The following is a 13,515-nucleotide window of genomic DNA, read 5'->3' on the forward strand; positions in this document are numbered from 1 at the left end:
CACTGAGTATCCACCCAAAGGGAAATAAGTCATCACATCAAAAAGACACCTGCAACTATATGTTTATCGCAGCACAATTCCCAATAGCCCTAACATATAGTACTAAAAAATGTTCCATGTACACTTGAGAAGGGTATGTATTCTGCTGTTGTTGAGTGGAGTTGTTTTATATATGTCTGCCAGGTCTAGTTGGTTTACAGTATTGTTCAAGTCCTCTATATCCTTACCGATCTTCTACTTGAATGTTTCATCCATTATTGTAAGTAGGGTATTGAAGTCTCCAACTATTATTGCAAAACTATTTCTCCCTTCAGCTCTCTCAATATTTGCATCATATTTTAAAGCTCTGTTGTTTGGTGCACATCCATGTACTTTTAATAGTAATTTTTCTACTTCATTCTTTTTTTAATTTTAATTTTTTTCTTGCATTGCTATAAAGAAATAGATTCTGAATATTTATTTGAAAACAAAAAACATATTCAACTTATTAAAACCACTTAGCCCCTTCAGAGTGGCATGCTGTATAAACCTGTTTGTTTGTTTGTTTGTTTGTTTGTTTGAGACAGAGTCTCACTGTTGCCCAGGCTGGGGTACAGTGGTACTACGTTGGCTCACTGCAACCTCCGCCTCCCAGGTCCAAGCGATTCTCCTGCCTCAGCCTCCCGAGTAGCTGGGACTACAGGTAGCTGTGACACCACACCTGGCTAATTTTTTGTATTTTTAGTAGAGATGGGGTTTCACCATGTTGCCTAGGCTGGTCTTGAACTCCTGAGCTCAGGTGATCCACCTGTCTCGGCTTCCCAAAGCGCTAGGACTACAGGCATGAGCCACCATATCCAGCCTATATAAAACTTATACCCTATTTCACAATACAATTTCCTCACAAAAACACCAAAGAAAAATAATCTAGAACCCTGGATTTGGATAAAAGTTTTATTCTATATTTAAAATGTCTAATTTATTATTCTTAAATCTAATTAGTAAAATATAGGCCATATATCTTAAACATGTAAACTAGCCGGCCAGGCGCGGTGGCTCAAGCCGGTAATCCCAGCACTTTGGGAGGCCGAGGTGGGCGGATCACGAGGTCAGGAGATCGAGACCATCCTGGCTAACATGGTGAAACCCCGTCTCTACTAAAAATACAAAAAAATTAGCCAGGTGTGGTGGCGGGCGCCTGTGGTCTCAGCAACTCGGGAGGCTGAGGCAGGAGAATGGCGCAAACCCGGGAAGCAGAGCTTGCAGTGAGCCGAGATCCAGCCTGGGCGACAGAGCAAGACTCCGTCTCAAAAAAAAAAAACAAACGTAAACTAGCCATGTTTCATGTAAGCTCAATTACTTGAGTCAGAAAGCACGTAAAACATGCAATGTCACCTGTAATATTTTAGATTGTTAGTCAATTCACCTGTTAAAATTGCTCCAGAATACACAATGGCAACTAAATATGCCACATATTCGTTGAAGAAAGGAGAGAAAATAAGCTAATAATAAGAAAATCTATGTATATTATTTCCTACTCCCAAATATCAGAAAATTCTTTTTTACACTCTAAGTAAATTCTATTACTTCTTACAAAGAGAATAACTCTGAAAAACACTAGGTTTAGTAAATATTACCTCATTTTTTTCTTGTTTAGCTGGTCCTGGATTCTGTGCTCCATTTGCAGGCTCTTTTTCTGAAACTGAACTCTGGCCCAAGATTTCACTGCCGATAGGCCTCTGTGCATCAACAGGTGTATCACTTCTTCCAGAAACGTGCAAAAAAACAAAAAGGCAGAGGCGGGAGTAAAGGAAAATATATTTTAGTTAGAGAAATTTTATTTTATTATTATTATTTTTGAGATGGAGTCTCTCTCTGTAGCCCCAACTGGGGTGTAGTGACGCAATCTCTGCTCACTGCAACCTCCACCTCCCAGGTTCAAGCAATTCTCCTGCCTCAGCCTCCAGAGTAGTTGGGATTACAAGTGCCTGCCACCACACCCGCCTAATTTTTTGTATTTTTAGTAGAGACGGAGTTTCACCATGTTAGCCATGCTGGTCTCAAACTCCTGACCTCAAGCGATCCACACTCCCCAGCCTCCCAAAGTGCTGGAATTACAGGCATGAGCCACCACGCCCAGCCAAGAAATTTGAATTTTAAAAAATGAATAGGCCAGGCACGGTGGCTCACACCTGTAATCCCAGCACTTTGGGAGGCCAAGGCAGGCAGCTCACTTGAGCTCAGAAGTTCGAGACCAACCTGGGTAACATGGCGAAGCCCAGTCTCTTAAAAAAAAAAAAAAAATTACTTGGGTGTGGTGGGGCACCTGTGGTCCCAGCTACTCGGGAGGCTGAAGTGGGAGGATCACCTGATCCCGGGAGGTAGAGGTTACAGTGAGCCAAGATCACGCCACTGCACTCCAGCCTGGGTGACAGAGTGAGACCTTGTCTCAAAAAATAAAAAAAGGATACTTAGCCTGTTTATAAACTGTACACAAATAGATTTTTTATTTTCCTTTCTTCTCTTAAAAACACCACAAAAAGGGTTTTAAAAAATAGGAAGGTCTTAATGGAGGAGTACCGGGTTATTAGGCAGGGAGAGTGACAGCAGGGACTCCAATTTAAAATCAGTTGTGTGGGCCGGGCACAGTGGCTTATGCCTGTAATCCCAGCACTTTAGGAGGCCAAGGCAGGCAGATCACGAGGTCAGGAGATCGAGACCATCTGGCCAACATGGTGAAAACCCGTCTCTACTAAAAACACAAAAATTAGCTGGGCATGGTACGCGTCTGTAGTCCCAGCTACTTGGGAGGCTAAGACAAGAGAATCGCTTGAACCAGGGAGGCAGAGGTTGCAGCAAGCCGAGATCACGCCACTGCACTCCAGCCCGGTGACAGAGTGAGACTCTACCTCAAAAAAATAAAAATAAAAATAAATTAAAAAATCAGTTGTGTGGCCTTGGGACAGTCACTTATATTCTCTGTGGCTCAGCTTAAAATAGGCTGATGAATACAAATAATAGGTTGGATAATACAATGCCTAAATTATCTTTATAAAATAAAAACTTACAGTTTTGTTATCTAAACATTATTTCCTCCATATGTTTCTATACAATTTTAAGAATTTTTGAGATTCTATTAGAAGACTTTCTTTGGGCTGGGCACAGTGGCTCACATCTGCAACCCAGCACTTTTGGAGGCCGAGGGTGGCAGATCACCTGAGGTCGGGAGTATGAGACCAGCCTGACCAACATGGAAAAACCCCGTCTCTACTAAAAACACAAAATTAGCCGGCATGGTGGAGCATGCCTGTAATCCCAGCCACTCGAGAGGCTGAGGCAGGAGAATCACTTGAACCCGGGAGGCAGAGGTTGCGGTGAGCTGAGATCGTGCCATTGCAGTCCAGCCTGGGCAGTAAGAGCTAGACTCCATTTCAAAAAAAAAAAGACTGAGGAGGAGTTTTTTGGCTACCAGACTGTGCTATGAATTACTAATGGCCACAAGAAGTCCCCTTTTATGTCCACAAAGAAGAATTTGTAAGAGCTATTACCTGTATAAAGAATAAAATAACCTTCAAAAAGTAACATTTCATTTAATTTTGCAATGTATACAGAACTTCCATATGCATTATCTCATTTAACTTGCACAATAACCTGTGAAACAGGTTATAAGACCCATTTCACAGAGAGGTAACAGACTCAAAAAACAAGTGATTTTCCTAAGATTGCATAGCTAGAAAATAGAGCTTGAACTTGAACTCAGGTCATCAGACTCCAATTCCAGTGCTAGTCCATGCCTGAAATACATGCATTTCAAGCTTACATATTTCAAATGATTTTTCTCCATTTTAAGTGTCTCTGTTCAAGTGGAAAGATATGCTTTTAAAATATTACACACTCCCTTTCTTTCATGTTTTATCTTCTTGTTCACCATAGTAGTTCAATCATATTGTAGCATGGTGTTAGCACATAGTAATCACTGAAAAAAAATTTTTTTTTGAGATAGGATATCTTGCTGTCACCCAGGCTGGAGTACAGTGGTGCAATCAAGGCACACTGCAGCCTCAACCTCCTGGGCTCAATTGATCCTCCCGCCTCAGCCTCCCAAGTAGCTGTGACTACAGGCACACGCCACCATGCTTGGCTAATATTTTTGTATTTTTCTGTAGAGACAAGTTTTCAACATGTTGTCCAGGATGGTCCTGAACTCCTGGGTTCCAGTGATCCACCATGCCCAGCCTGAAATATATTTTAAATGTATACTCACTTAAAAAAAAAAAAAAGATACTGACTTCAAGTATTTCAAGTAGTACTCTTCATGTTGCATACTTAGCATAATTGGTCTAGTTGAGCTTATATATATATATATATATATATATATATATTTAAAAAAACAATAAATAGAGACGGGGTCTCACTATATTGCCCAAGCTGGTCTCAAACCTCTAGCCTCAAGCAATCCTCCCACCTCAGCCTCCTAAAGTGTTGGGATTACAGGTGTGAGTCACCATACCAGTCCCAATATTTTTAAAATTACATCTAAAATATATTTAAAAATAGGTACATTTGTTCCAAAGTAAATTTTTATACTTTATCCATAGGACAGTAACTCTCTCCCAGCATTTCATTGGTAGTCCTTTTTGACACACTGTCCTTACCAAAGCCATGAGCTCTGAAGGGAAGAAATTTATATTCACTGAGTACCAATCACATGCTTGCCACTTTACTAGAAGCTTTATCTCATTTTGCAAGTTAATGCTTTATTATATAGAGAAGATAACTGAGGCTCAGAGAGATTAAATAACTTTCCCAAGGTCACACAGCCAGTAAATGGCAAAGCTATTGTTCAAACCTATGTCTGACTTTAAAGACTATGTTCAGGCCGGGTGCGGTGGCTCATGCCTGTAATCCCAGCACTTTCGGAGGCCGAGGTGGACAGATCACGAGGCCAGGAGTTCGAGACCAGCCTGGCCAAGATGGTGAAACCCCGTCTCTATTAAAAATACAAAAATTAGCCAGGCACAGTGGCAGGCGCCTGTAATCCCAGCTACTTGAGAGGCTGGGGCAGGAGAATCACTTGAACCCAGGAGGCAGAGGTTGCAGTGAGCCAAGATCGCGCCACTGCACTCTAACCTGCGCAACAGAGCGAGACTCCGTCTCAAAAAAAAAAGAAAAAAAAAGTTAACCTACCCTTTAGGAAGTCCCTCACTTAACTGATTCAAGTTAGATTCTCCTCTCTAAAGAACATGAAAGAAAATATCACAACCCTCTCTTATATAATCTCAGAGCAACTTAACAGAAAAGGCTTCCCTATACATTTATCCTATACTTCTTTTTTTTTGGAGTGAGATGGAGTCTTACTCTGTCGCCTAGGCTGGAGTGCAATGGTGCAATCTCTGCTCACTAAAACCTCCGCCTGCCGGGCTCAAGTGATTCTCCTGCCTTGGCCTCCCAAGTAGCTGGGATTACAGGCATGCACCAGCTAATTTTTTTGTATTTTAGTAGAGATGGGGTTTCACCATGTTGGCCAGGCTGGTCTCAAACTTCTGACCTCAGGTGATCCACCCACCTCGGCTTCCCAAAGTGCTGGGATTACAGGCTTGAGCCACCACGCCCGGCCTCATCCTGTATTTCTTATGCCTTAACTAAGAATCTCCACTTGCTCTAATTATTATTATTTTTTGAGACGGAATCTCACTCTGTTGCCCAGGCTGGAGTGCAGTGGTGCCATCTAGGCTCACTGCAACCTCCACTTCCCAAGTTCAAGCGATTCTCCTGTGTCAGCCTCCTGAGTAGCTGGGACTACAGGCATGTGCCACCACGCCCAACTAATTTTTGTATTTTTAATAGAGACGGGGTTTCACCATGTTGGACAGGCTAGTCTTGAACTCCTGACCTCAAGTGATCCACCCACCTCGGCCTCCCAAAGTGCTAGGATTACAGGCCTGAGCCACCGCACCCAGCTCACTTGCTGTAATTAGAAACAGAAATTCTGAGCCCACTGCTCCTTCCTCTGCAAAGAATGGCTCCAACTATCCTATGTAACGTGAAAAGGTTTCATTTTTATCTCTTTCATGAAATAAATTTATTGAAGTCAACACTAATATTTCATTTCGTCAACCCTAAGTTACAGAAAACCATCCATACATCCTCATGGGTTTCCTGGAAAAATGAGGCAGAAAGTTTCCTAACCCTGAAATAAATAACTGTTGATCAGGAGTTTATTACTTCATGGCAGGTTTGAAGGAAAAACTGAATGGTGGCTTTAACACTTATTTCCTTCATATGTATAAGAATCACTAAAGTAAAGTAAGTGGAAATAATTAGAGTTTTAAGTTCTAGTTGTTCACTACACTACTATGTACAGGAGAAAAAAAGTAAAAACAACCTGGTATCCTAAAATAAGGAGTTAAATTTGTGATATAGTCATACAATGAAATACTGCGTACTTATGATTAATCGTTGATATCAAGAAATGTTTAAGAATATGGAAAATAGTCATGGTCTTTCAAGTGGAAAAAGCAGATTACATGAAAATCCATGTAATACATTCCCAGTTTTCAAAAGTGTATTCATATAGCCGGGCGCAATGGCTCACGCCTGTAATCCTAGCACTTTGGGAGGGTGAGGCGGGTGGATCAGCTGAGATCAGGAGTTCATGACCAGCCTGGCCAACATGGTAAAACCTCATCTCTACTAAAAATACAAAAATAAGTTGGGCGTGGTGGCAGGTGCCTGTAATCCCAGCTACTCAGGAGGCTGAGGCAGGCGAATCGCTTGAACCTGGGAGACAGAGGTTGCAGTGAGCCGAGACCATGCCACCGCACTCCAGCCTGAGTGACAAAAGCAAAACTCCATCTCAAAAAAAAAAAAAAAAACATACTCATAGAAAAAAAGACTGGTCCATCTAAGTATGAGATTGTGTGGGATTTTAATTCTCATACTATTACTCTTCTATATTTTCCAAATTTTCTTCACAGCACATGTATTACATCTATAACCAGCAAAAGAATAAGATATAAAAACAAAGATTTTTTGGCTGGGCGCAGTGGCTCATGCCTGTAATCTCAGCACTTTGGGAGGCCGAGGCGGGTGGATCACGAGGTCAGGAGATCGAGACCATCCTGGCTAGCACGGTGAAACCCCGTCTCTACTAAAAATACAAAAAATTAGCCGGGCGCGGTGGCGGGCGCCTGTAGTCCCAGCTACTCGGGAGGCTGAGGCAGGAGAATGGCGTGAACCCAGGAGGCAGAGCTTGCAGTGAGCGGAGATTGTGCCACTGCATTCCAGCATGGGCGACAGAGCGAGATTCTGTCTCAAAATAAATAAATAAATAAATAAAATAAAGATTTTTCTCATATAATTTTAATTATCAAAAATTTTAAACCCTTACTAAAGTATTAAGGACTTTCAACTAAAAGGACCTGAACATTAAGAAAACATACACACTCCTGGGCATGGTGGTTCACACCTGTAATCCCAGAACTTTGGGAGGCCAAGATGGGATGACTGCTTCGCTTGAGTCTAGGAGTTTGAGACCTGGGCAACACTGAGAAACCCCGTCTCTATCAAATATAAAAAAATTGGCTGAGTATGGTGGTGTGTGCCAGTAGTCCCAGCTACTCCGCAGGCTGATTTTAACCTGGGAGATTGTGCCACTGCACTCCAGCCTGGGTGACAGAGCCAGACCCTGTCTCAAAGAAAAGAAAACATATACACACTATAATTAGATTATCTCAAACGTCTGAAGATTTCCTAATTTTTTTTTTTTTTTTTTTGAGACACAGTCTCACTGTGTGGCCCAGGCCAGAGTGCGGTGGCGTGATCTCAGCTCACTACAAGCTCCCCTTCCCGGGTTCACACCATTCTCCTGCCTCAGCCTCCTGAATAGCTGGGACTAGAGGCGCCCCACCACGCCCAGCTAATTTTTTGTACTTTTAGTAGAGACAGGGTTTCACCGTGTTAGCCAGGATGGTCTCGATCTCCTGACCTTGTGATCCGCCCACCTTGGCCTCCCAAAGTGCTGGGATTACAGGCACAAGCCACCACACCCAGCCTAAGATTTCCTAGTTTGTATAACCAAATGCTTACCGCTCAGGGGATTCTTCATAAATACTGTGACATTCTGTATTCTCAAGCATGAGACTTCTACTGAGGTTTTGTACCCCTGGATAATGGAAGTTAGCAAAGGAGTGTGACATTGGAGAAGTTTTATTTCCAAGGTCTGAAATTCTCTTATCATGACTGGTTAGTCCACAGGTGAGGCCATCTAAAGCAGGATTCAGAGAGCGGGTCATATAGGCATCAGCTGATTGAGGTCTTCTCATTGGGGATGATGGATAGGGAGAGAGTTTGCTGATAAGAGGAGTCAAAAGATCAGCATATGCAGCTTTTGTAGGTTTCAGAAGTTTGTCAACATGAATATTAAGCATTTTCTGTTCAAAAGCACAAGAGAAGACAGAAGATGGAAGATTCTGAAGCCATGACAGTAAACTCAGATCCAAATCATCACAACCATTACCACATAAGAGGTCGATGCCAAGAAGCACTTCGCTTTCTGTAATTTCTTCTCCAGTTGCTTTACTCTGACAAAATTCTACACAGCATTCATAAAGTAGGCCTTTCATTACAAGCTGAAATAAACGATTGTTACTAGCTTTAAAACCAGCTTCGCTTAGCTTCCTATCAGCAGGGATGAATTCTGCAACCATGACACAAGCCTCTTCAAAACAGTGAACTCGTGCAGTGCTGGGATTCCAGTCCTTAAACTCGGCATGATTGGTCAGACGAGGCAAAGTCAAAAGCAAACAGAGCTTACTATAGTCATCTTTAGAAGGACAGTATTCTTCTAGAGCATGTAAACATTGTACAGCTTCTTGCATGGTAAATTCCAGCTGTAAGAAAAATATAAATGGTCAAATAATCACTATAAAAAACATGCTGTGAAATATGAAAACGACAAGAGTACAAAGAATAAATTATATTGCCACAGAATACTCATATAATTTGTAGGATATGCAACAGCTTTCAAGATAGGAACAAAATCTTTTCACAACTAAAATAAAAATAATAAAAAATTTGGTTAATTAGTACATTAAACTTTTATCTATAAAAACACTGTTCTATTATAATTCAGGCTTAAGACAGGATTTCACTCTGCTGCCCACGCTGGAGTGCAGGGGTTATTCATACACACAAATATAGTGCACTACTACAGCCTTGAACTCCTGGGCTCAAGTGATCCTCAGCCTCTAAAGTAGCTGGGACCACAGGTGTGCCACACTGTGCCCAGCTCAAATTGAAGCATGCCAATGTTCAATTGTTTATAAACCTTGCTATTATTCCAGCTTACCCAAAAGGCAAAAGAGCCATACTGTTAGTCCAAACTTACCTTACAGCAAAATTGTGTGGGGATAGAAAGTCAAGAAAAGGGAGCCAAGCGCGGTGGCTCACACCTGTAATCCCAGCACTTTGGTAGGCCGAGGTGGGCAGATCATGAGGTCAGGAGTTTGAGACCAGCCTGGCCAACATAGTGAAACCCCGTCTCTAATAAAAATACAAAAAATTAGCCAGGCACAGTGGCGGGTGCCTGTAATCCCACCTACTTGAGAGGCTGAGGCAGGAGAATTGCTTGAACCCAGGAGGCAGAAGTTGCAGTGAGCCAAGATCACACCACTGCACTACCAGCCTGGGCGACAATGCGAGACTCTGTCTCAAAAAAAAAAAAAAAAAAAAAACGGAAAGGGAACGCCTACAGTTGACTTACTACAAAACAATCCAGACAGACCAAAAAGGAAGCCTAGCTGAGAGACAAATTTTAATAATTTGTATAGTGAATATTGTCTTTGAATCATAAGCTTTTAATGATGTAAGGAACTTCAGCACTCACCTAGTCCAGCCTCCATATCTTACATATGGGAAAAGTCAGGGTACACATTTACCAAGGTAATTCACTTGATTTGTGGCAAAGACAGAATAAAAAATAGGTCTCCTAACTCATGTTCCAGTGTTCTTTTCACTTTTGAACATCATTATCTGGCAAATATTTCTGTATCTGAAAGTCCCCACTGTAAAATCCTTTGGTTTTTGCCACAGTCTGAATGTTTGTGCCTCCCTAAAACTCCTATGTTGAAATCCTAACCCCACAAGGTAATGGTATTAGAAAAGTAAGGCCTTTGGGAGGTGACTAGGTCATAAGTGCTCAGCCCTCATGAATTAGATTAGTGCCCATATAAGAGACCCCAGAGAGCTAGCTAGCCTCTTTAACCAGGTGAAAACACAGCTAGAAGGCACCATCCATGAACCAGAGCACAGGCCCTCACCAGAAATGAATCTGCTGGTACCTTGATCTTGGACTTTCCAGCTACCAGAACTGTGAGAAATAAACTTCTATTGTTTAACAGCCCCCTAGTTTATGATATTTTGTTATAACAGCTCAAATGGACTAAGACACTTTACTTCAGTTAAGTTACTAGAACTTAATATAAGTTTTCTCAGTTTTAGTATTAACACTGAATCTTTAAAAGTCACTTTACTGGCTGGGCGCGGTGGCTCACGCTCGTAATCCCAGCACTTTGGGAGGCCGAGGCGGGCGGATCACGAGGTCAGGAGATCAAGACCATCCTGGCTAACACGGTGAAACCCCGTCTCTACTAAAAATACAAAAAATTAGCCGGGCGTGGTGGTGGGCACCTGTAGTCCCAGCTACTCGGAGAGGATGGCGTGAACCCGGGAGGCGGAGCCGGAGAGATCGCGCCACTGCACTCCAGCCTGGGTGACAGAGCGAGACTGTCTCAGAAAAAAAAAAAAAAAAAGTCACTTTACTAATCAAAATGATTTAATTTCATTAAATTTAAATAGTCATGAAGACAAACATTTCAGCAAAAATAACTATCTCTGGATCAAAGAAAATACAGACAAGACAGAGAAAAAGGAAATAAACATAACCAACCCACTTCTGGGATTAAAAAAAAAGAAGAAATGATGAAGAGTCATCAAGTCAAACTTTATCTATTGCTGACTTACCTTAAACAAGAGAGATGCACACACTCTTCAACTAGCCAGCTATTTATATATCTTGGCTTAAACCATGGAACAAGTTTAGAAGTGCTACAGATTGAAAATACTACACCTGGAAAACACCAGATCGTGCCCCATCCCAGCTCATAAAAACTTTGAAAACGCCAGGCGCAGTGGCTCACGCCTGTAATCCCAGCACTTTGGGAGGCCAAGGCGGGCGGATCACGAGGTCAGGAGATCGAAACCATCCTGGCTAAAACCGTGAAACCACGTCTCTACTAAAAATACAAAAAATGGCCGGGCGTGGTGGCTCAAGCCTGTAATCCCAGCACTTTGGGAGGCCGAGGCGGGCGGATCACAAGGTCAGGAGATCAAGACCATCCTGGCTAACACAGTGAAACCCCGTCTCTACTAAAAATACAAAAAATTGGCCGGGCGTGTTGGCGGGCGCCTGTAGTCCCAGCTACTCGGGAGGCTGAGGCAGGAGAATGGCGTGAACCCAGGAGGCGGAGCTTGCAGTGAGCCAAGATCGTGCCACTGCACTCCAGCCTGGGGGAAGAGCAAGACTCCGTCTCAAAAAAAAAAAAAAAAAAAAAATACAAAAAATTAGCCGGGCGTGGTGGCGGGCGCCTGTAGCCCCAGCTACTTGGGAGGCTGACACAGGAGAATGGCGTGAACCTGGGAGGCGGAGCTTGCAGTGAGCCAAGATTGCGCCACTGCACTCCAGCCTGGGTGACAGAGCGAGACTCCGTCTCAAAAAAAAAAAAAAAAAAAAAAAAACAAACTTTGAAAACTTGTGATGCTAATCCTTCATTTCAGTGACTAAAATACTTATGACTGAAAACAAGACTAGGGCGCAAACCTTCAGGAATAAAAATCTTACATGCTGGGGCTCATCTTCTGCTGACATCGCATTGTTAACACATAAAGCTTCCAAAAACTTCTGCTTCAGGATAATATAACGAAACCTGTGGAAAAAAATGAAGCATTAATTTTTCCAATGTCTGATGTCAAATATACTTAGAAGTTACTATGTAAGTACTTTTGCTTCAGGAAAATTATTCAAATAATTTACTAGGCTTCTTATCACATTGAAGCCATAACTGAAGAAAGTTCAGTCACAAGTAATCACAATTTAACACTCAGAGAATGAATTTCTATTTCCAATATTAATTGTAAACAAAAATCCAATTTTTATGGAAGATATCAAATGTTACCTAATATTAAATCAAAAGTCTTATATCCAAAATATTTTGTTTACCTTACATCCTGTTTTTTCTTTATTAAAAAAATTTTCATTGACAAATAATAGTATATATTTATGGGGTATGTTACATTTTTATATACCTATACATTGTAGAAAGATTAAATCAAATATTTTCTTTTTAAATATGAGAAAAGTCTAATAAAAAATGGGGCTGAAAGGGTAGGAGAAAATGAACATTTCTAAAACATTACAAAGTAACTACAGACTTAAAGCTTTTTTTCTTGTTTTTCTTTTTTTTTTTAGAGACAGAGTCTTCTGCTCTGTCACCCAGGCTGGAGTACAGTGGCATGATCACAGCTCACTACAGCCTCAAACTTTGGCCCAAGCAATCCTCCTGCCTCAGCCTCCCAAGCAGCTAGGACTACAACTGTGTGCCACAGCACCCAGCCAATTTTTAAAATTGTTTTGTAGAGACTGGGTCTCACTTTGTTGCTCAAACTGATCTCAAATTCTTGACTTCAAGCAATTCTGCCTCAGCCTCCCAAAGTGCTTGGATTACAAGTATGAGTCACTGCACCTGGTCCCAACTTAAAGCTTTTTAACAAGAATTTTTCAGTGAGGGGAAGGGATAGCAAAGAGTCTACCTAACTTGTCTAAGAATCAAAAGCTTTATTGCCTGAAGCAATTTACAGAAAAAGTGTTTCTAAGTCTGGAAAGAAAAAAATAATGAACCTTCAGTCATTCTTTCAGCCACTGATGTAGTAGCAAATTGTGTCCAATAAAACAAAACCCCTGCCTTCAAAAAGAGGGTCACCTAATAAATTATATAAAATATTCACAGAGTTCAGCAAGGCCTCAAAGAAGTATGAAACCAATTGTACAAAAGAGGTGGAAAGTTAACAAAAAAAAGACATAACAACTGACTCTCAGAAGACAATCAGAAGTGTACCAGGTAAAGGCAGGAGATGGTGAAGGGATTAATATTCCAGGTAAGTGAAGAATGTACAAACGCAAAGAAATATCAAGCAGCATGGTCTGGATAGCAAATCAAAAAATAACAAGAGGATCAACTTCTGATAATGATCGAGTAACTTGTATCTGGCTAACCTTTCTGCATATAACAATAAACCAACCTTCCTTCTTTCCCTTCCCTTCCCTCCCTCCCTCCCTCCCTTCCTTCCTTCCTCCCTCCTTGCTTTCTTCTTTTCTTCTTTCTTTTCTTCCCTCTGTGGCCCAGGCTGGAGTACACTCGACTTGCTGCAGGCTCCCGTGATTCTCCTGCCATGACCTGCGGGCTGCCTGCGATTGCCGGC

The 13,515-nt window shown here is 41.7% G+C and overlaps 1 protein-coding gene across 4 annotated transcripts in view; it reads right to left on the minus strand.

Moving 5' to 3' along the window:
• WDR47 (WD repeat domain 47) overlaps positions 1–13,515 on the minus strand; it is a 78,532-nt gene that overhangs the window by 32,725 nt on the left and 32,292 nt on the right. Inside the window, exons 4-6 of one of the 4 annotated variants that reach the window (XM_063624440.1) lie at positions 11,879–11,963; positions 8,068–8,870; positions 1,617–1,740 (exon numbers count right to left, since the gene is read on the minus strand). In XM_063624440.1, coding sequence (XP_063480510.1) covers positions 1,617–1,740; positions 8,068–8,870; positions 11,879–11,963 — 1,012 coding nt within the window. Of the gene's footprint in view, positions 1–1,616; positions 1,744–8,067; positions 8,871–11,857; positions 11,964–13,515 lie in introns of all 4 variants that reach the window. The other 3 variants (XM_063624439.1, XM_063624438.1, XM_063624437.1) reach the window with 3 other exon arrangements.

This window comes from Symphalangus syndactylus, chromosome 12 (genome assembly GCF_028878055.3).
Source record: "Symphalangus syndactylus isolate Jambi chromosome 12, NHGRI_mSymSyn1-v2.1_pri, whole genome shotgun sequence".
Taxonomy (NCBI): Eukaryota; Metazoa; Chordata; class Mammalia; order Primates; family Hylobatidae; genus Symphalangus; species Symphalangus syndactylus.